Genomic DNA, 24,032 nt, shown 5'->3' with positions numbered 1-24,032 from the left:
TATTCATCATCGTAAAACTGCTCCATTTGCTAAATTGGATTTAATAATTTATATCAAATAATGATACTCCTCGTAGTAAGAAAAGTAGTAATAGGAAATTAAATAAATAAATGGAATTGTCTTTCATATTTAAATATTTTTTAAACCATTTGTGAAAAGTTATAAACTGACTCAGCTGTTTTTGCTTGTAAAAACAGCGCCTACTTTTAAATCCTGTTAAAACTGTTAAATTACTACCAGAATGTATGTATGTATTTTCTTAAAAAAATATTTCATTCAAATTAGCATACTTAGTTTAGGCAAGAAATTTCATAAGAAAAAAATTATATCACTTATTTAAGAAGGAAATTTAGATTCAAAGTATGTCATATAATTAATTAAATAATATGGCTACAAAATTTAAAGACTAAAATTTCATTAAAGTTTCACAACAATGCTATGATTTAAACTTTAAGCATTGCTTTCCGTTAGTTAGGTGTTTTATCTGTTAAGGCAAAGAGATTACTTCATTGCATTTTAAAAAAAAATTTCTAACTTTAGTTCTGACTCTATCAAAACTCCCAGGAAAATATCTCGGCGTTAATAACGTCTACAGCAACGTCTAGGAAAACTAAATTGGACTTCGAAATAACAGAATTTATGCACATATTTAATGGTTCAGAAATTTCTATTCAGAACATTCATGGAACTGAAATAAAATATTTTTATCACACCCAGAAGACAGTTAAATTCTTCAAAGTGAAAGAACAATTCCTTGCATCTACACGCATCAAATGATCATTATAAACCACAAGTGGGTGAAAAGAAAGTTGTGAAGAGTAAAAATTTTATCGATTTGCAAACGATATCTGGTAGAAAAATCTTGCTCCACTAGAAAAGAGCAATGATTTATTTGATAAAATCGATGTTGAGAGTATCATATATCACTGTAAATTATATTTTTTTACGATTTGAAATAAGCTATGATTATTAGTTTTGAGCATTACTTTTTTTATTATTTTGACAAACAATTGAGGAAAAATGCTGAAGTTTCATTTTTTTTTTACTTCCTTAAAATTCCCTTGGAAATATCTAGACTTTAGTAGTGTCCAAGACATAGTAATCAAGACACTAAATTAGACTTCAAACTAACAGAATTTACTTGTATATTTAAGGGATCAGATATTTCTTAGCAGAAACATCCATGAAACTGAAGGGGAGAATGTTTTTCTTACAATCACTCATAAGAGAGATAAATTATCAAAGTGAGAGCATAATTTCTCACATATGCAAGCTTTAAATATTCATCATGTAAACCACAAAAAGCTGTTATAGGTAAAATGAAAATCGTTACAAATTAAAATATTCATTTGACTTGCTCAGTACAATGGATTTAACAAGTACAGTTACTTTAATACACAAACTATGTTATTTAAAAAAATCCGTAAATTTACTTTAGTTTATCTAAGTAAGCCACTCCCCTAGTCATTCGTCTGGAATGGTGGGGGTGACTATGGTTACAAGGTTTAACTATTTCACGTATTGGGTGCATAGTATATGGTATCAAGCTTGGGCTTAACTATTTCAAGTTGGGAAATTATTCATGACAAGTTTTGGCTCAGGACGACAGAAGGAAAGGGAATCAAAAAGGAAACCCACCTCTTTGAAATGCGCTATCTCTTGTTTATTTAGCAGCAGAAGGCCTTAGATTTCATGGCGAGGAGAGTTCTTTCTATAGACAAACTATATGTTAGCAAAAGGGTGGTGTGAGCCAAGAGTAGAATTTGAATGGCCAAACTTTATATTAAAAGTCTTGTCTATTGAAATCATATTTAAGTGCAAAAAGGCTTAAAACTATATTGACTCACCCTTATGAAAATGTCTGGCATGCTAACTTACCAAAACATTACAAGTAAAGACAGCTGATAATCAAGTAAAGTATCATTTCAGCAATGAAGTGGAATTTCAAGTTTATTTATACGATGTTCAGAAGCATCGAATAGCTTCTGAATAGCACGAGAAAGTATAGAAAAAAGTAATGAAATGATTTTTTTTTTAAAAATGTCTTAAAGTTTGAAAAAAGATATCTTATAATAAAAAGGGCTTCATGGAAAAAACTAGAACTTCAATTGCTTGTTTTAATCCGTTTATGATTAGGTTGAAAGTCCGAGAACACTGTTTTGTGAAAGACAATTTTAAACTGGTAAATATGTGGAGAAAGTGTGTAAAAAACGGGAATTTTTTGCTGAACGTGATTAACGATCAAAACTGGGAGAAATCTGTATTCATCTTTAAATATTTTTTTTCTGCAAAATACATGTATTTTTTCTGTGGAACCAACAGTTATATCTTTCCACTGCAGTGGCAGATTTAAATCTATCATTAGTGATCTTAATATAATTAGATAGTTATTTTAGCATGATAAGACGTTTTATTTTTTGTTAAAAAGATGATACATTTTGAAATAAACAAATGCCTATTAAAAATGCATTAATGATAAATTTATTTCTGACTGATATTCATGATGCAATAAATTAGAGCATTCATTAGTCATATAAATGCTAGTCATTATGCTAAGATTTATGCATGAATTAATAACTATGGTTCGTCTAAAGATAATAATTTATGACATAGTTTAAGTTCCATTATTTTCCTTAAGAAAATTTTTAGTTTTTATATTTTTTATCGATTACAAGCTGTTGCAGAAAAACTAAATTTTTACTACCAAGTTCGCTTTATATGGCTTTAATTACTAAAACCTAAGTTAGGAGAAAAAATGTAGTTTTTTTTCAAATAAATTGATTTTCTAAATTCGGATTTTAAAATAATTTTAACTTTTCAGATTCGCTTTACTCTTTTCATTCTTTTGTCTCATGTCTTATGTATTACCAAGATAGTTTGTGAGCTGTAGATTGCTGTTCTGAAATATTTTCAAAGAATATTTTCAAACAAATATTTATTTATCTCTTTTAAAAAAATCTGAAAAAGCAATATTTGACATAAGGAAACAATTGTTTTAAATTATTAAGGAAGGTGTGTGAAAACTAGAAGCAATTTGTTTCTTAGTTACGTGTTTACAAAAGTGTTCTTTAAAGTATTGTTTAAAGGGCTCTTCAATATTTCAAAGCAGTTCGGCAGAAAATACGAAGAATATGAAAACAAACAAGGTTAAATAACTCATTGGTTTTTAAAAAAAATATAACTAGCTATAATATAACAGTAAGCTAATTGTTTACCTATTTTAAATTTTTAAAAATAGCCATTGGATTCTTTAATAAACCAATCTATATTACTTAGTCTATAATACATAGAGTGTCACAAAGTCAAGGGACTTTTCTCTCGTATTAAAAACGGAGCATTGAAAAGATCTGAGATATAAGTTGGGTAGAAATAAGAAATTAGAAGGAAACTATTCCTAAAATAAACAAGCAAACATCGAAATAACTTGTTTGTTAATTTATTAATTTAAATAAATATGTAGCATAAAGATAAGGAGTTTTTAATTTAGTTTTAATTATGCTCAATAATATACTCAGATTCCATAATAACACTTAGTATTTAACGTAAAAGAGCTACATGACAAAGATAAATTAAAATAAAATAAAATAAATAAAGATTGACTAGTTATACTTTTTCTTCTTACATTTTTTTGAGTTCTAAAACTAATGTGAGTTTAAAAAATAAAATTTTAAAATTTGTATCTAGGGAAATTCAATAAATTATTTGTAGAAAATGTAATATCAAAATATCCTTCCAATTCATATAAATCGAATTGTTCGAAACGAATATAAATAAAATTGTAGTTGTGTCTGAAATGTATAAAAAGACGTTTTTGAGAATGAATACGCTTCCTATTTTCAGAACTTTACTTAAAAAAGTAAAATTATTCTCAGAAAGAATAAAATATAACACTATCCAATGAGAGAATGAAACGATTTGAATAAATTTGTGAATGCAATTACGGAAGTTAGCCCGCAAGAGTTGTAGAAACTTTGTATCAAATTTACGGTTTACATCTCGGTTTATTATGTTCAAAACTATAGTAAATCTTGCTGCAATAAAAGATACAAAAGTAATAGTTATTACTTAAAAAAAATTCTTAATAAGTAGCAAGTTATAATTGCGATACTGTTATTTACTGATTTATTTATTTAAAGAATTGCAGTATAACAAAATCTTAAAATTGCTATTACATTTTCCAGAAAATCATCAGGACTAATACGGTTCTAAGTTCCGAAAAGTATTCTTCTGAGCCTGTTAAAAATACATATTATAGCTTGGAAATAATTTTAATGTGTAATAAAAAAGTAATTTCTCTCAGTGAACAGCTATTACATTTTCTAGAAAATCATCAGGACTAATACGGTTCTAAGTTCCGAAAAGTATTCGTCTGAGCCTGTTAAAAATACATATTATAGCTTGGAAATAGTTTTAATGTGTAATAAAAAAGTAATTTCTCTCAGTGAACAGCTATTACATTTTCTAGAAAATCATCAGGACTAATACGGTTCTAAGTTCCGAAAAGTATTCGTCTGAGCCTGTTAAAAATACATATTATAGCTTGGAAATAGTTTTAATGTGTAACAAAAACGTAATTTCTCTCAGTGAATTTTGATCTAATGACCGGATTTTCACCTAGACTAATTCCTCATTGCTGGAAAAGTTGATACTACTTATAATATATAATGACGAATTATAATATTATAATACATAATAACTGATATAATAATTAATGACTAACTGAATTAAATAATGATATTGTCTTCGCACACAACCTAGTTCTTTCTCAATCAGCATACCTTCTCAATCTCAATCAGCATACCCTGGATTTGGATGATTGGTCTTCAAAATACGATGAAAGCCATTATTTTGAAAATATGGTCCCAATAGCTATGTTATGACGATATAAATGGACTGTAAATTTAACGATTGGTTTTAATAAAGTGCGTTCACCATAGAACAAACGAAACAAATTGAAATAACGATATATTTTTAATATCGAAATTATTTATTGAGGAGGATGCTCACTATAGCGCATCCTCTACGAAACGAACGAAGCAATTAAAAAAAAACACAAACATTAAGAAGCGCTCGCCAAATTGGCGAACTATCATGGCGACATAACACATTTTGATACATGACATTTAACATTTTCCCCCGCATTGAATAATTATGTTATTCAATTGATCATCAAGTAACAAAATCCAAAAAGAAATTAGAATTTCAATCAATTTGATATTTTTTTAAAAATAAAACATTATTATTATTATTCAATGCGAGTTCACAATATACAAGTATAAGCAACAATATAACAAATAATTACAAATTTCTTTTTTTTTTTTCTTCTTAAGTATATAAATCAAACAATTAACAAAATCAAAATTATTCAATTGGCAGCAAACACAATTTAGATATCGCACGTTTATATGTACCTGTTGAAGTGCGAATTATAGCTACACGTACATTATTATCTCTACCTTTAATAACTTTTATTATCCGACATAAAGGCCAATTACACACAGGTGTATTGTCTTCCTTTAAAATAGCCATGCTACCTGGGACAATATTACTTTTCTTAAAGTTCCATTTGTATCTCTGTTGAAGGTGATTTAAATAATCACGCTTCCAGTTCTTCCAAATTGCTTGAACAAACTTAGTTAATAATTTCCACCTACTTAATCGATTTAAAGGTACATTTATTTCAGGCTCTGCTATGGCAGTCATCGATCGACCGATTAAAAAATGTGCCGGAGTTAGAACATTAAGATCACTGGGGTCAGCTGATAAAGGAGTGAGTGGTCGCGAGTTCAATATTGATTCAATTTGATTACTAACAGTTAAAAATTCCTCATACGTTAATTTGGTAGTTCCTACTACTCTTTTAAAATAAAATTTAAAAGATTTAACACCTGCTTCCCAGATACCTCCAAAATTAGGTGCTCTAGGCGGAATAAACTTCCAAATTATTTCTTCTGTTGAACAATAGTCATTTAACTTATCTTTCGATTTTTCCACTAAGTTATACAACCTTTTTAGTTCTAAATTAGCACCCACCATATTTGTAGCGTTGTCACTAATCAAAACACTACACTTTCCACGACGCGAGAAAAATCTTTTTAAACAAGCTATTAGCGCATCTGAAGTTAAATCATCTACCATTTCTAAGTGGACAGCCTTAGTGGCCAAGCAAACAAATATCGCGATGTAAATTTTGTGATAGATTCCTTTGCGTTGATTTTTATATTTAATTAAAAATGGTCCCGTGAAATCGATCCCTGTTTTATTAAATACTGCACCAGGGTTAACTCGTTCTGGGGGCAGATTTCCCATTATTTGATTAGCAACTATAGGTTTTTGTTTAAAACAAACAACACAATTATGAAAAATCTTTCTAGCTAAATTTCTACCTTGTAAAGGCCAAAACTTTTCTCTAACAAAATTCAATAAGGCTTGTGGCCCTGCATGCAAAAATTTCAAATGATAATGTTGCATAATCAAACTAGTCAATTTATGCTTTGCTGGTAATACTATAGGAAATTTGGAATCATAATTCAAATTCGATTGTTCCAATCGACCACCTACGCGAATAATATCTTTATCAAGAAAGGGATTTAAAAACTTTAACTTACTTTTTGGAGATACGGAAAGTCCCTTACCTAGCGATTTAATTTCTTCTCGAAACTCACCTTTTTGAACAAAACCTATGATTTGATTTTCTGCTCCTTTTATTTCTGCTGACGACAATGACCCGATCAATTTGTCCCTTGGATTTCTGCAATTAAATAAGAACCTGCGAACGAAACTGAAAATTCTAATTAATTTAAGATACTTAGAGCAATTTTCAATTAGGTTAGAAATACAATTATCATTATCAGTTATCACTAATGAAGTGTCCGGCTGTGGTTTTAGTTCAGATAAATATTCACTTGAGTTATTAGAAATTGTCTCTTTGCATATGGTCAAATTTAAATCTTGTTGCATAAAGGATGGACCATTCCACCAGAGAACTTCCGATTGAAGTTTTTGAGGTTCCAGACCACGTGACACCAAATCAGCAGGATTATCTTCAGAAGACACATGGTGCCATTGAAAGTCACTTGTCAGTTCTTGAATTTTGCTCACTCGATTTGCAACAAACATCTTGAGTAGGTGTGGTGACTGTTGTATCCAAGCCAATACGATGCTAGAATCTGACCACAAGTGAATAGCTGATATGTCAAGTTTTAAACATTTGACAACCTTTGTTACGAGTTTAGACAACAGCACAGCAGCATTTAGTTCCAATTTAGGAATTGTAATTGTCTTCAAGGGAGAAACTCTGGATTTACTACAAAGGAGATTAGATGCAATTTCTCCATTCGATGCGAAGCACCTTACATAGATAGCTGCTCCGTATGCTTTTTCACTTGCATCGGCAAATCCATGAAGCTCTACAACTTTCACTTTTTCCATTAGTACAAATCTGTTGATGTTTAAGTAATTCACTTTACGCAGTGAGTCTAGAAACTGGTTCCATTCTCGAACTTCCTTTATTGGAAGGGAATCATTCCAATCAATCTTTAGAAGCCAAAGAGCTTGCATGAAGATCTTTGCCCTTGTAATCAAAGGTCCAAGGAGTCCAAGGGGATCGAAAATTTTGGCAATAACTGATAAAACAGTTCTCTTCGTATATTTAGCAGGATTGTTGACAGTCATTTTGAAGGCAAAGCAATCAACCTCAGGTTTCCATACAAGTCCCAGAGCTTTTACTTCTTTTGAAGGATCGAACAAATAGTCACTATTCACAGAGTTATAACCTAAAAGTTGGGGATCATTGGAGCACCATTTGTGCAACTCCATACCACAACGAGCAAGCATTTGAGAAAGTTGGGCTTGTAATTCTCTCGTAGTATCCAAAGTTTCTGATCCAGACAAACAATCATCCATGTAGAAGTTGGACATGACGACAGGTGCTGCTATTGGGAATTTTTCACCTTCGTCAATGACCAGTTGCGTCAAAGTTCGTGTTGCCAGGAACGGAGCACAACTTGTCCCATATGTGACTGTTTTCAGTTTGTAAACTTTAACAGGATCATCTGCACTATTTTTCCATAAAATTCTCAAAAGATCTTGCTGTGATTCATCCACTAAAATTTGTCGATACATTTTCTTAATATCTGCTATAAATGCGAATCGATAAGTTCGAAAACGACATAAAATGGAAAATAATTCTTCTTGGACAATTCCGCCGTTCAAAAGTTGAGAGTTCAAAGAATATCCAGTTGAAGTAGCCGACGAGGCATCAAACACAACTCGGAGAGGAGTTGAGCTTTTCTCAGGTCGGTACACACCTTGATGGGGAATGTAGTAGGTCATTTTTGGCTCTTCAGATTCGATCACTTCTTCCATGTGACCTAAGCTTTGATATTCGTTCATAAAATTTTTATAGAGTTCTAACATAGTTGGTTCCTTCACTAAACGTTTATACAACCAGTTTAATCTCCTCAGAGCGTTATTTTTCGAATTGCCTAGTTGAGAATTACTTTTTTCCCTCATTGGCATTTTAACCTTATAACGGCCTGTATCCGTTCTCGTATGATTTTTGACAAAATGTTCCTCACATATTTTTTCTTCGTCTCCTTGGATAGCAATTCCCTCATCAACTGTTTCAATTTTCCAAAATTTTTCTAATGTTTTATTAAGATTTTCGGTTTCTTTTAAAAGCCCACAATAAATTCGATTCTCAGTTTTTGGCATTTCAATTGCCCCACTAATTATGTATCCGAATTCCGAGTCCTGCAATATTATTTTTTGTTCGGAAAGATGTATTCTATTAGGTTTCAAAATCTCGAAAAATACTTCCGCACCCAACAATAGGTCAATTTTTCCAGGTCTATTAAATGATTGATCTGCTAAATTTATGTTTTGAGGCCAATTAATATGGGTAACATCGATATAATTGGACGGGGTGACATCAGTAATTTTTGGAACAATAAGAAGTTCTAAAGATCTCAAAAAACTAAAACTATGATTTGAAATAGTAGTTTTTAATTTAGACTTAACGGTCATTTCTAATCCATTAATTCCAGAAACCGCAAGATTTATTTTTTCTTTCTTTAATCCTAATACATTTGCACAATAAGTAGAGCAATAGCTTGATTGACTTCCAAGGTCAAGAATCGCTCTCAAATATAATCTTTCCCCACTTATAGATTCAACATAAACATTTGCAGTTGCTAATAAAATTGTTTTGCCTTTCATTAAAAAACAATTTGAATTCGAAGCCAATAATTCTTTTTCTTTATTGTAGTTTTCACTCTCACATTCGTTTGGCAATGTGCCATGAACAGTTGAATCGAAAATCTTACTAATGAGAGGCTCCTGCAATGATTGACTAGACATAACATTCTGTTTAGCCAAGGCGCCAGATGTGTTTATTTCCCTTGAAATATGCAACAAACTATTATGCTTTTTCCCACACTGATTGCATAAATATTTCGATGAGCATTTGCTTATATGATGACCTGACATTAAGCAATTAATACACAAATTATGCTTTTTAGCTACATCATACCTTTCTTTAGGAGGGAGTTTTTTAAACAAATCACAAAAATATATTGGATGCGATAAATTACACAAAATACACTTTTTATTTTTCGTATTTAACACGAAGCTTTTGTTTCGAACTTGAATAGGGGGTTGTTTTGTTTTCATTAAACTATTTCTGTGAATGTTTTCCAAAACCTGACTTCTTTTTTCAACAAAAGTTAATAAATTGTCTAATTCTGGTACTTCGGTATTTTCTAAGGAAAGCTCAAATTGTCTCTGACTTTCACGATCTAGTTTTTTCAAAACAATATTTAAAATAATAATATCAGACAAATTGTTTCTTTCAAACTTTAGATTTTTTAAAGCTCTCAAATTTCTATTTACGTTATCAACAATTTTTCTTAAATCTTTAGGCGATTCATTATACAGTTTTTCGATTTCAAGAATTGATTGAATATGGTTATCAACAATAATTCGTTTATTTTCATATCTCTCTTCCAATGCTTGGAATAAAGATAGAAATGTATCATCTTCTGTTTCCAAAAGTTTTGCTTCTCCTTTTAGCGAAGCACGAAGATAATGTAATTTTTCACTATGTGATAAATTATTGTTGTTTCCAATTACACAATTAAATTGATTTTTGAATGTTGCGAATTCTAAATAATTTCCTGAAAATGTTGGAATAGGCACTTCAGGAATACGATAATTACTGCAATTTGACATAGAGGATTGTTTATCATCTTTATTATTTATAGCAAAAGTTGTTTTAAAAATTTTAATGAGGTTTTTAATTCTTACCTCTAATGTTTCTATTCTGGAATCGATATCCAACAAATCTTCTTCGACTTTATCCATTGCAGCTTCATTTTCTACAGTGTCACAGTAGTTGTCACGTAATATGCAAACGGATGATTTAATTTTTTCAATATTATTTAGTTTTGTGTCCAAGTCAATTTCACTATATTCATCATCTGGTTTATTCAACAAAGTTTCTAGACGAGTTAGTTGAGCTTTGATGCTCCCCTTTTTATTATTTAGTTTTTCCATAATTAAGAAATCAAAAATTTGTTCTTACTCAGTCAAATAGTTCAAAATAATCCAAGATACGACATCAAAATTATTCAAAGTTTCCGGTGAGTCGGACCAGAAATGTTATGACGATATAAATGGACTGTAAATTTAACGATTGGTTTTAATAAAGTGCGTTCACCATAGAACAAACGAAACAAATTGAAATAACGATATATTTTTAATATCGAAATTATTTATTGAGGAGGATGCTCACTATAGCGCATCCTCTACGAAACGAACGAAGCAATTAAAAAAAAACACAAACATTAAGAAGCGCTCGCCAAATTGGCGAACTATCATGGCGACATAACACATTTTGATACATGACATTTAACAAGCTAAATAGAACAGTTGAAAAAGGTATTCCTTAATTTCCTTTTTTGAAAACACTTTAGAATTATTTTTAGTTTTAGTGGCGTACAGAATCGGAAAATACACGCAGCTATAAGAATCATTTTCCCAAGAATGATTCCATACGAAAAATTTTAATAATTATTTATATTTTTTATTTATTTAATAGCAGTCAGCTTTGAATTGTACATAGTGAAAATTTCTAATCAGATTACAGTTGAAAAAACCACCTCTCTGAGTGCCGGTACTTTGATCAGAATATGTTACGACACAAAAGATCTTGTATACCATGATTTTTAAATTTGTATTTATTGTAAAATCATTGAATCACTCTCATTAAATAAAAATTACCATAAAATATCCGGTATAATATTTCAAGAGGAAAAATTACGGTAAAATGGATTTTAAGGATGATGCACCCAAAGTGCACCAACTTTATAACGTAATTTGATAAACGGAATTTTATTTATATGCAAAAATTTGAATCATTTTAATTTGATTTCGTAATTTGATTGATATGCAAAATTGAATAATTTTAAAACGTATTCATTTTAAGTGACACAAATTGCAAAATTTGAAAAGAAACGTTAAAATATTTAACTATTTACTTCTTCTCCTGATTATTAAATGAATGCTATTTTTTTACATATAAAGACTATTTTCCTTTTTTTTTAAAATTTGTTAAAGAAAATGTAGTAAATAATATATTAAACAGTTTTCAAGATAAGTTTCTTACTTAATATTAAATCAAACATTTAGTTTAAGTATCGAATATATCAAATAAACAAAACAAATATTACTGAAAATATTGAAACGAGACATCAATTTTATTTTACCTCAAAACCTGCTTATGTAACCAACATTTATCAAAATAAAATCTCATCAAATGTCAAATTTACAATTCAGCTTACTTCGCAGTCTTTCCTATTATCGGGTCAAGAGGAATTTCTCTTCTTTATAAATATAAATCCGTTCCTAAAAACTTTCCAATAAGGTGAAAACATTTCCTTATGAAGAATTTATTTTAGAAAAATGTTTGGCTTTATCTTGTTTTGGACGCACTTTCTTTTTCAAAACCAATAGCGTGTTGAGCAGCGTGTGAACAGTAATAAATTGTTTGTTTCCACGAGAAAATCTTATCAAGAAGAATGATATATATGGCCATTGTTTTGAGTTGAAAAGATCAGGAAAGTTCCGAAAATATAACAAAATGGCTGATGGGTATTTCTGGAAAACTGCAAAAGCGTTTTATTAGTTTTAGTTTCGAAATATTTCATGTAATTAACTTTGTTGACCCAATTTCTTTGATCGAAAATAAAGATAAAAATATTTTAAGTTAGAAGATATATCTTAGATCACTTTTGTAGTGGAAAAAAATAACAATAATAAAACAAATAGCCTAAACTCTGTTATTATATATAAAAAAAGCTTTAAAATATTAGATTGTTTATTCATAGGTTGTTTATTCCGAAATTAAACTTATTCAGATAATACTTCGATTAATATATTTTCATTTAAACAGTGTACATTTTTGGAATAAAAATGTAGAACCATTTTTTTTAATTATAATTTAAGGCTGATAGCATATCAGTTTAATAGTAAAATTCATTTTAACCAATAAAATACTATCCCGCGATTTTTACCGTATTTCTTTATTCAATTGGAATGATTCAATGCTTTGACAGAAATTACAGCTGTAATTGATTCTACAGCAGTATGGAAAGACGATCAGTTCAAAATAAATAAATAAATAAAATTGAAAAAATAAATAAATAAATAAAATTAAAAAAATAAATAAATAAATATTATAAAAAAACAAAAAAATAATGAAAATGAATGAATGAATAATAAATAATCAGACCAATCCGGAACAAAGAAGTTTCTTTTCAAAAATATAGTTTTTACTAGCATTAGGGTCTTTGCACATTATTCCATAACATTAAAAACAATTGCCATTTAGAGAGGCTGACAAACTCTCCGGATTTTAAATCCATTTGCCTATCTGCTAAAAATTTGCAATCTTATTTACTATCCATATAATAGGTAATATGAGTAATAGTTTTCTATTTCATTAAAATACATATATTTTAACTAAAATATTGCAGGCATTCTTCTTTAAAATATGCACGCTATGATCTATGAGAGATTAATTTTATTTTGATAAAAATTCCAGCTTACATCAAAGATAACTAAATGCATCTTATTAAATATTAGCGGCATTTATGTTAACCAAAATTAAGTCCGCTCCAAAACTTTGATAGGATTAAACCGCGAGTTTTACTATAATAACATCTTAATTAATATCCAATTTTAGCGAAGCATTCTGCTATAACAACACTGAAAACATATTAAATGGATTTCAGAAATTTAATTTAGTTTCTTTATAAAGAGATTTCATAATGCTATTTAAATTTGCGTCATACTAAGTATTAAATATTTTAATGTTTGAAAGTGGCCATTTTCGAAAATTGTTGTAACACAGAGAATAATAATAATTTTATATGTATATCTATACAATGCTCTCATTACAGTTTTATATTTAGAGTCATATTATAAACAAAAATTCTATTTTAAAATGATTAAATATATAACATTCTCTTAAAAATAACATTTTCGGTGTAAAAAGTTGATATTTACAAATGTGATGTATTGTAATTATTTTTTATAATGCGAATTTCATATTAACTCTCTCATATGCGCTCTATATATAATTTACTTAGTTTGGCTCAACATAACAATTATATTATTTTACACATTTGACATTAATTAAAGTTAATTAGATGTGTGCACTTTTTTGTCATTACTAACTACACAAGAAACTGATAAAGTTGTTTTTTATTTTAATACAAATTTCTAATCTTTATTTATACATGGTGTCCTCCGTATTTATGGAAATATGTGCTTTTAGAATTCTTATAAAAACGAAAAAAAATGAAGGAAAAAAACACTTTGAGGCAGGAAATTTTGATTTAACTAGGAAAAAAAATCCCTACGAAATCGGACAATTCATATCATAAAAAAGATATATTAAATAAGAAGAGAGCTTTAATTGCGGTCGAAAATAGAGAAGAGTCAAAAGGAAACTATTAAAATTTCGAACAGGTATTAAATGCTGAGGGGGGGGGGGTAAATTACATTTTGGCTGTTTCGAACAAGGTATATTTCAGTCAAGCACAAAATTGTATAAAATCTTGTTACCCAAGTTACTTTTATGTCAACTATGCAGGGCTCGAAAAAACTCAGAAATTTTGCCCGTCCCCGAGGACTGCTTGTCCAACAATGTACCCGTCCTCCTTTGAAACTAACCCGTAGCTTCTAAATAAATAAAAATATAATTTTCGCTTATTTATTACTAGCATTTATATAAATTGCACAATGATTTAGTAGTTACTAGGATTGCAAATACTAGGATTCCATTATACAGTAATAAAAGAAATACTAGGTTACTAATTGTAACCTAGTATTTCTTTTATGAAATAATTTATATCCTTTATGAAATAATTTAAATAACAAAAGTCAAGTTATCTGGAATGTCAATTTATCCGAGAGTACTGCGTTTTTTAAATCACTCATATATGACTTTTGCCCCTTCCACCATCAAGCCTATGATTTACAGAGGTTTCTGCACAAAATCTGAAAGGGGTTTTTCCTTTAGGTAGACGTTCATAATTGAGTTTAAAGTTTCTTGTTTAAGACTAGTACGTAATGTGTTCATTTCTGGTTCAACAAGTTCACAAGTTCACTAGTTCATTTCTGGAAAGCCCCTTTCAACCACTGCAGTACTCCCAGACAGAGAAAACATCAATTCCGCAGTATGTTGCTGTATTTCCAGATTAGAGGGTCATTTTAGAAGTGAGGCGCTAGACTCTTGTAAGATAACAAAAATTGAAAATGTATCACAAATCTTGACGGAAAAATGGCCGTCCACGCGGACGTCGAATTCGAGAAATTTGTTGTCCGCGGGGAATTTTTGACCGCCGAGGACTGGCGGACGGACGGACGGTTTTTTGAGCCCTGCAACTATGCCTCCCTTATTTCATGTTTATTTTTTCAATGGAACTTATTTCAAGTCATCAAAATTACTTAATTAAAATGGATTCCATTTAATGAAATTTACTTATAAAGTAACATTTTAATTCATTACATTACTATTTACTTAGATAAGTGCAAGAGAAGTGAGTCAACGATGCAATGCTTCCGAGTTAGAATATGGACATAGGAAATTAAAGGGGTACGCAAATTCTGTCGTATGATTACTTCAAATAACATTTAAAGCCTAGAATTTTTTTCTACTTTTAGTTTGTCCTTTCCAATTAGTCATACGGATTAAAATAATGAATAAATATTGCATTGATCACAAATTGGAGAATAAAGTTCATATGTGTATAAAATCTTCTAGCGATATTAATATGTCTATTTGTATGAATATTTTCCATATGTTTTATATGCGTCTTTGAAAACAATCCCTGAAGTCCTCAGTCATTCAAATTAAAAAAATAAATTATTACGGTTCTACTACTTATTCCGATTCTTAAATATATTGCGATTTTAGTTTATACTAGGAGGCTCCACCCCCTTCTCGCTGGCGCTCGTCAGCCCCCGGAACTGCTTTCGCAGTTCTTTTCGGATTGCTTCGCAATCCAATGCTCGCTTTGCTCGCTCATTGGATACGTTCTTAACGTCTAGCTTTTGTATACTTTTTTGAATACTGAAGTTCCGAAAACTTTTCACTGCAGAAAATTCTAAACCTGTACATTTCAATATTAATTTGAAATTTCAAACAGTTCACATATTTTGCTTAATCACACTATTCTAAATTTCAGTTGTTGAGAAAAGTAACTGCTGTAAGTTTTGTTTTAAAGTCTTTCCCACCAGAGGGCTAAAGCCATGTGTTGTAAAACAATATGAAATAGTAGTCTGCCACTGAACGCCGGATGTAAAGCATCAGCTTCGATGAAGATAATTTTGTATTTTTAATTCTCTGAAGGGCTCCACCCTAATAATATGGAGTTTGTAAAATAAATGTATATATTTTTGATTGTTGATGAAGCCCATCATTTTGTGTTTTCATCAGTGTTCAGAAGCAGAACAACTATAAGTTTTTTATTTTATCACAAAAATATAAAATGTATAAAAAACAAAGAAAAGAGTAAGAAAATGAGTATAGTCATAGAAAAAGTTAAAATTATAGTATAGTATTTGTCATTGTTTAAGTCATTGTTAACAATTCAAATTTCTCCGAGGCAATTCTAAACCTTAATTTTGTTCTAAATGTCAGTATTCAGACACACAACAGAAGTTTAATGTGTAGTTGCAAAATGCATATATATATATATATATATATATATATATATATATATATATATATATATATATATATATATATATATATATATATATATATATATATATATATATATATATATATATATATATATATATATATATATATATATATATATATATATATATATATATATATATATATATATATATATATATATAGTTTTGATGTCAGCAATACAATGCAATTTTTCCCCAAAACGATTGTATCCATTATTAAATTCAGTGTCAACAATTCAAATTTTTCTGAGGCAACTCTTAATCTCTAAATATTATTTTTTTTAAGTACCCATTTCTAAATGTCAGTATTCAACCACAAAACAACTTAAAGTCCTCAAATTTAGCATGAAATTGTAAAATGTAATGAAAGAGGGTCATAGCAATAATGTATGTAGAAGTAAAGTTAGTGCTGTAAAATTAAAACAATATTTTTAATCAATGAGCCAAGTTCTTCAAGAAGCAGTTGTAGAAGTAGCTGGATAGAAGTTTTTTTATATAAAACTTTTCATAGAATTTTTTTTAAAACACAATTGTTAATCTGGGCATTTGGCGATGCAACACTTATAGAATAGAAGGATTTGTTACGTCAAGCGCTCAGGTATCATAATTTTGATCTAGTTGCGCTTCTATGTCATTTTGATTTAAGTTGCTAAGTTAACTTTCAAAAAATTCTATGGCTGGCAACAGCATTCATATTTTTTAAGTTGTTTATTTTTATTTCTTTTAAAATTCGTTCTTTTTTTAGCGAAATGTTTTTTAACCTAACAAAATTCTTTGCCGACTGTTCTCTGTATATATGAAGAAAATAAAGTAAATTAATTAATTCCTAATTGAGTTTAAATTAAATATTATCATGTTTTTAGGGCATGAATCTGAATTGAAGAACCTGATAATGCTAACTCTGATTACTGTTTCCGTTTTTAAAAGCGCTATATGTTGAGCCTGTTTAAATTAAATATTATAACGTTTTTAGGGCATGAATCTGAATTGAACAACCTGATAATGCTCACTCTGGTTATTGTTTCCGTTTTTAAAAGCGCTATATGTTGAGCCACCTCACCTAGATTTGCCATGTGACATTTTTAGCAGCAATCATTGGTCGATTTTCTAACGTTGCCTTTCAGGGAGTTGTAATGAGGCTTTTTTTTTGGTGCCGTGTAAGTGAAATATATATATATATAGATTGCGATTCTAATTGATAGAGTGATTTTAATATATATTCCAGGGTAAATTTAGTTATTATTCCTAAGTATTTTCTATCAATGATGGAAATGCTAAAATTCTGCAGAATGCCTTGTGTTCTAGACCCATGTATAAATAAGAAAATTTATATAGATATATGTTTTCGTATTATCAATGACAGATTGACTGAAGATTCCTCAATATTTATTCTATTGAATACCTAGGCAATCTGTGAAACAGTCATAATTTCATGTTTTATCAGTCAAATTGAGGCATTCGATCTGTACAATATTTTGGCAATCTATGTAAAATACCGTATTCTATACATGAGCTGTAACATGTATATTAAATTGTATTGTTTCTAATTTGTTTAAATGAGCACGTTTTAGTGCAGAAATTGGAAGAATTTTAAATTATGTATTTAGAGTTTATTTATTTAAAAAAACTTTTCTTTAAAGTATTGTATAATACGAATTGATAAGTAATGTGACAACTAATATATAATTATGACTTAATGTTTAGTAATTCTGCAATGCACCATAAAAGACTGAAATATATATATCTTCTTCTTATGAAATAAAATTAGATTAACCGAAACTTTCTAAACTAAAAGCTTTTTCAAGTTCTGAGGCATTCAAAAAATAAAAATATTCACTTTTATCAAATTTTTGAAGAAGGGGAAACATAATGACATTTTATTATAATTTGTAATATATTTAGACCTTTTAATTTAATCGTACATGTTCTCAATGTAAATGCTCTGACTTAATAAAAGCGATTTAAAAATTCTTTTTGTCAATTATAAAAGTAAAATGTCTATCCTTTTATTGAATTTTAATTCTAAATTTCTTTTCCAAGTGCGAAATATTCTCATTATGAATCTCCCACCAAAGGTTTATTAAAATAGAAATTGTTCCATTTTATTGCTCGAGCATAAGAAAGCAGTAAAAATAGAATTAATAAAGAACATTTTTTAAATTATTCTTATCGGAATAATGCATAGATAGCATCTGATCTTATAATAAGATTTGTCTGAAACAGAGTTTAATAGTTATGTTATTAGAAATTGCTGAATTCGATTTTAAATTTTCTTTATTGTTCTTTTTAAAAGAATATTAATGAACTTTAAAGAAGTAATATTGCTCTACCAACTGTTAGAATTAGTTTAGTGTTAGTAATAAAATATAAATTGTTGATCTGAATAAAGCTGAACGTTTTGTTTCAGGTAAGTTGATGAATAATATTCATAGCATTCGTATGCTTACAAAAATTAGATAAAGAATAAAGTGACAGTTAATGATTTTTTATCAAAAGTTAAAGGGGAGGAATTGAAATACAAGTATGCCTAGACTTTAGTGATTGTTAGAGACAGAAATATAGAAAAACATTTTGTTTAACATTTAGAGCTGAAAATTATTCCTTTTTCAAGCAAAGAAAATAATCATCTACTGCGTTTAATTATCATAATCAACACACAAAATGGATCATTTATGTGTGTTTTGTAGTGCTCTCAAATTTAAGAATGACACAGCTGGAATTTTCTGTTCTGGTGGAAAAGTGAAACTACCAGATTTAACGTCGTCAGCCGAGCCATTATCAACGTTGTTATCAGGCCAAGCAAATCAATTGAAACTTTTCTTGGCGAATATATGCCGGTACAATTTGTGTTTCCAAAGAGCATCATTTGGTGCTGCAAGTATCGGCGAGCATATGGGCAGCCAGATTTCTTTATTACATTTACATGCAATCCTGCTGAGGCCGAAATTGAAGAGCTTTTGTTACCTAGGCAAACATCATCGGATCTTCATGATATTACTGCACGTGAGTTAAAATAAAAATTTAGCTCTATACTTGATTTCATAGTGAAACGTCATGATTTTGGAAAGACACGGCGTTTGATGTATTCTATTGAAAGGCAAAAGAAAGAGGATTGCTATATGATTTGGCTTATTGAAAAAATCACACCTTGAAAAATTGGTCAGCTCATATCAGCAGAAATACCTGAAGTCACCATTGATCCAAACTTATTTCAGATCATCATCCAAAATATGTTTCATGGTCCGTGTGCATCACCATACAAAATGCATCACTGGTTTTTTCACCATGAAATAAAATTCTCATTTTAAATCACAATCGCAAATCTCATTTACACACTTAAAAACAAAATTACAATTCAAACTGAAAGTGTTGCAACGCACGCAGGGGCTAGTCTATATATATTAAAATGAATGTCTGTCTATGTGTCCTTTATAGACTCCTAAACCATCGGACCGAAAGCTATGAAATTTGGTATACAGATAGTTTCAAGCACGAAGAAGGTCACTGTCGACGTTCTAGAACATTCTACGACAAATCATTCTAATAGGATGAGAGAAAAACGAAATGGAATTTTCTGATTAGTTAAGCGTTAGCCATTGTTTTAAATTTAACGAATTAATTTTCGCATATTTTAAAGATACATCAGTGATAATTGCTAGCTTATCATTGTATTTGATCAAAAAATAGTTTATTGCACGTATTTAAATATTTAATTATTTTATATTCGCTACGTCAGATCAATTTAATGAACATTACGTGGTAGCACGCGTGGTCTACGTCTCCTCGGGTTTTTATTTTATTTATATTAATTCTTTTAAACGTGTTTCTAAAAAAATACTTATTTATTAAAACCAACGGTAATTGAAAGGAAGCAAAATATTTATGTTATCAAAAGCAAAAATTAATGGAAAAGCGGTACTAATTCGCTTAGGAGAAACATCAGAAATTGACGCCAAAGAGGCTCAGTCACGCCAATTATGATTAATTAATTTCGGTAATAAATGTATATTGAAATAAAATAATAAGCATTGTACTAGAAAGCAAAATAAATGGAGTAAAAGTATTTATTTGTCAAGATCTAGAAGAACCGTAAGAAATCGTCATACTATCATTGACGACAATGATGCTTAATTAATGTTGGCAATATGCATTAATTGAAATAAAAAAAGTAACTTCTGAACTAAGAAGAAGAAATAAGTAGAAAAGATATTTATTTCTTGTTTTGGGTAACTGTAAAAAAATATGCATATTATTATTGACACTAATGCTCAATCAATACTGATAATGCGTATTAATTGAAATAAAATAAAATAAGCTATGTGCTAAAACTCCAAGCTCTCGGAAGAAAGATTAATTGGAAATTCATTTAAGAAAACCGTAGAAAATCGCCATTTACAGATGACAATTAATTCGTATGTATCACTGACGGTAATATGTACTACTGGTATTATGGTAATTGGTGAATTGATTTTGATAAGAATTCAACAACGGGTTTTCCGTAGTTTCAGAAAATATTTTTTTCCAGTGGTAACTAAGATAGTGCATTAATATTTTGAAGAATTAGAATTAAAAGAAATATTTTCTACCACGACTTGTAAATAATTTAACAGTGAATTAAAGGTCAGATAGAGAAATGGTCATGCTCCAAAATCCTTATGAAGTTCTGATATATATATTTTTTTAAAAATTCGGCTTTAGTAGGTAGCTTCTGACAAATATGTATAATCTCAAATGTTGAAAGGTTATGCTATAAATACCAAATACACTTAGATAGGTATAAAATATTACATTGATATATTTGGTTCGCTTAATTTAGGTAATATATGCATATTGAAATAAGATAAATTAACTATGTATTAGAACGCAAAAGTAATGGAGTAAAGATATTTATCTAGAAGAACCATAAGAAATCATCATACTATCAACAATGATAGTGAAGCTTAATTGATGTTAGTATTATATTAATTTATATAAAAAAACGTACCCACTAAAAAGCAAAAATAATGGAGACTATGTACTTATTCATTTTGGGGAGCCTTAAAAAATCACGATATTATTATTGACACTAATGCTTAATTACTACAGATAATATGAATTGATTGAAATAAAAAAAAAACTATGTGATAAAAAGCGAATTTTAAGGAAAAAAAAGGTTAATAGGAAATTTGTTTAGGAAAACCGAAAAAATCGCCGTTTACGGATGACGCTTACTTATTTTGCACTACTGACGCTAATATGTTATACTGGTATTATGGTAATTGGTTCAGTTTCGATAACGATTCAACAACGGGTCTTTCGTAATTTCAGAATTTTTTTTTTCAGTGGTAGCAAAGATAGTGTATCTAGTGTATGGTATGATAAGATAGTGGTAGTATTTTAATGGATTAGAATGTAAGGAATTTCGTATCTTCACTACTTATAAATATTTCAATGGTGAATTAAAGGTCAAATAGAGAAATGCCCACGCTCCTAAAATCTTATTAAGTTCTAATAAGAATTTTATTTTTTAAAAAAAAAAATTCGAATTTTGTTTGCTGTCACTGATAAATGTATTTTTCGCTAAAGTTTAAAATTGAAGGGTTATGTAATATGTTCCAAATATACTAATAAAGGTATCTTCATATCATATAGATATAGATATCATATAGATATATTTGGTGATTATTAAGATAGTACCATTACTTAGTAGTACATACTGATACTCTGGAAATAATCGTTTTACGGTCCTCGAAAGGGATATCTACCTTAGAAAATTACTTGATAGTGCAATAGCATCATGCGAAATGATACTAAATACATTTTATCTTTGTTCTATTGGTATAAACTACAAAAAAACTGATTTTGCTTACTTCAATAACGCAAAGGCACCAAAAAGGGCGACAAATAATATTAATAATTTTTTTAAAATTATTTTAACTGTATTAATTGAAAAACTTAGTGGAAGAAGCAGGTAAGTTACATTTTCAGAACTAAAAAAAAGTTGCATCCTGACTATTTTATAACCAATTTATTCGAAAGAGGGACAAATATTTCCTTGTTTTTATTTATTTACCCCTGCCTAATTTGAAATAAAAATCATGCAAGCATACTGAAAACTGATGTAATTAGTTATGTTAAGATTTGAGTGGAAGCGAAAATAGTTCTGTTACATTAAACATATCCGTATTGATGCAACCACTTTCTTATTTTCCCTTATTCGTTAATTCCCCTAAAAATTTCACTTTCCTGGTTCTTCCTCCAAGTTCTTTAATTGGAACGGTATATGATTTTCAGCTTTGAGCATGATTTCGTAGTGTTTCTCAATACTGATTTATTGATTCTTTACATTTTTTTACTCTCCTCGTGCGAAGACCGGGTATTCAGCTAGTTGGTATATAAATAAGTAATTTCGGTATTCATAATTTAAACAAAGTATTGTTTCTTTTCTCCCTAAACTTGTTGAATTACATGTTTTACAGCTTGCTTAAGCCACAAATTCTAAACTATAATGGACGTTATTTATTTATAAGCACACTCTCTTGTAAAGCAAACTGCATTATTTTGTCAATAATAACTGCGTTCCCCACTTATTGCTTGTTTAGGGAGTATTTTCATTGCTGCTCTTCTGATCACCATCAAGACAAAAATTGACTCTGATTGGTGAGTTTTTTGTGGGAAAATATATTTCACGAATCAGGTTCTCACACTCCCTCGATGGCGATCAGAGGTGAGTGAATAGCATGCATTGAGAATGCTCACATTATTAGTAAACTTTATGAAGTTTGAAAATCACCTCCTGAATTGTGAATAACTAACGTTCAAAAAATATTACTGTATCATTATTTATGAACTATTATATGAAAGTAATTATTTTAAAATTTATTTCAAATTTTTCCTTTAAAAAAACTATCGATATCAGTAAAACGCTATTACCAATTGTTCTAGAAAGTTTTATTTATTGTTGGTATTATTTATATTGTGATAAACCAGTGGTAATTAGCTGTATTAGTTATGTTTTTATACGCTGTGAAGATTTCTAGATCAAATTACGGATCAATAAATCTGATATACCGTAATATATACAGTTATATCTAACGTAAAATCACTGAATCATTCCAATTGAATAAATATTGCTCTAAAAATTACGGTATAATATTTTATGATAATAATGGATTTTACGGTAAAATGTACATTACGGATGACTCACCCAAAGTCCACATACTTTATACCGCAATTTGATCCCTGATTTTTTACAACTGTACTCAGTAAAAACCGAATGCATGGGCATACTGCATATCAATTGTATGTTGTTTTCGATTATGCAGCCTGAATTGCCAACTATCAAAATACTATCGAGCATAATATTTTGATATCATAATATCATTGGACACATATCAGAAAGTATTAAATCTTAATTAAAAAAACAAACAATCAAAATTGCTTTTTAAGGAACACTGTTAGTTTCTTATCAACATTTTATGTTTTCTAATTCTGCTCATAATATTTTTAAGCATTTGAATCACTTCTATTATGGTGACTTTGTATTATGTAAAATATCTGCCTAACCATTCAGCAAAGCTCCCTGGCCAGAAAAGTCTCCAAATTCACTTTTGGGACAAAGTTATTTCGTGAAGCTTATTTCTACGTTTCAAATATTAAATAAACATTTAATACGTTTAGATAAGTTTAATACTTATAGTGTGTAAAATAATAATCAAGTCATTTGACAAAATTTAAAATAATTTTGTTTAAATAAACCGACCTTTCTAAATACGAAATTA

General features: G+C 29.1%; 1 protein-coding gene across 1 annotated transcript; it reads right to left on the bottom strand.

The window, feature by feature from the left end:
- Positions 1–5,361: 5,361 nt before the first annotated feature.
- Positions 5,362–10,554, bottom strand: LOC147806314 (uncharacterized). Its single transcript, XM_087149623.1, has 2 exons — positions 9,282–10,554; positions 5,362–9,194 (listed from the first exon to the last, which is right to left on the bottom strand). Exons 1-2 carry the CDS (start codon positions 10,552–10,554, stop codon positions 5,362–5,364), a joined length of 5,106 nt encoding a protein of 1,701 aa, XP_087005749.1.
- Positions 10,555–24,032: the final 13,478 nt, after the last annotated feature.

The sequence above is a fragment of the Parasteatoda tepidariorum genome, chromosome 8, assembly GCF_982258835.1.
Source record: "Parasteatoda tepidariorum strain Cologne lab strain chromosome 8, Ptep-v5.0, whole genome shotgun sequence".
NCBI lineage: Eukaryota > Metazoa > Arthropoda > Arachnida > Araneae > Theridiidae > Parasteatoda > Parasteatoda tepidariorum.
This window is presented reverse-complemented; position numbering and strand designations above follow the sequence as displayed.

Bases quoted from the DNA above. Each gene is read 5' to 3' on its own strand.
- LOC147806314 (XM_087149623.1), bottom strand. From the start codon at position 10,554: ATGGAAAAACTAAATAATAAAAAGGGGAGCATCAAAGCTCAACTAACT. The intron at 9,195-9,281 runs GTGAGAGTGAAA...CAATTTTATTAG, and splicing joins TGGCACATTGCCAAACGAAT to CAACTGCAAATGTTTATGTT.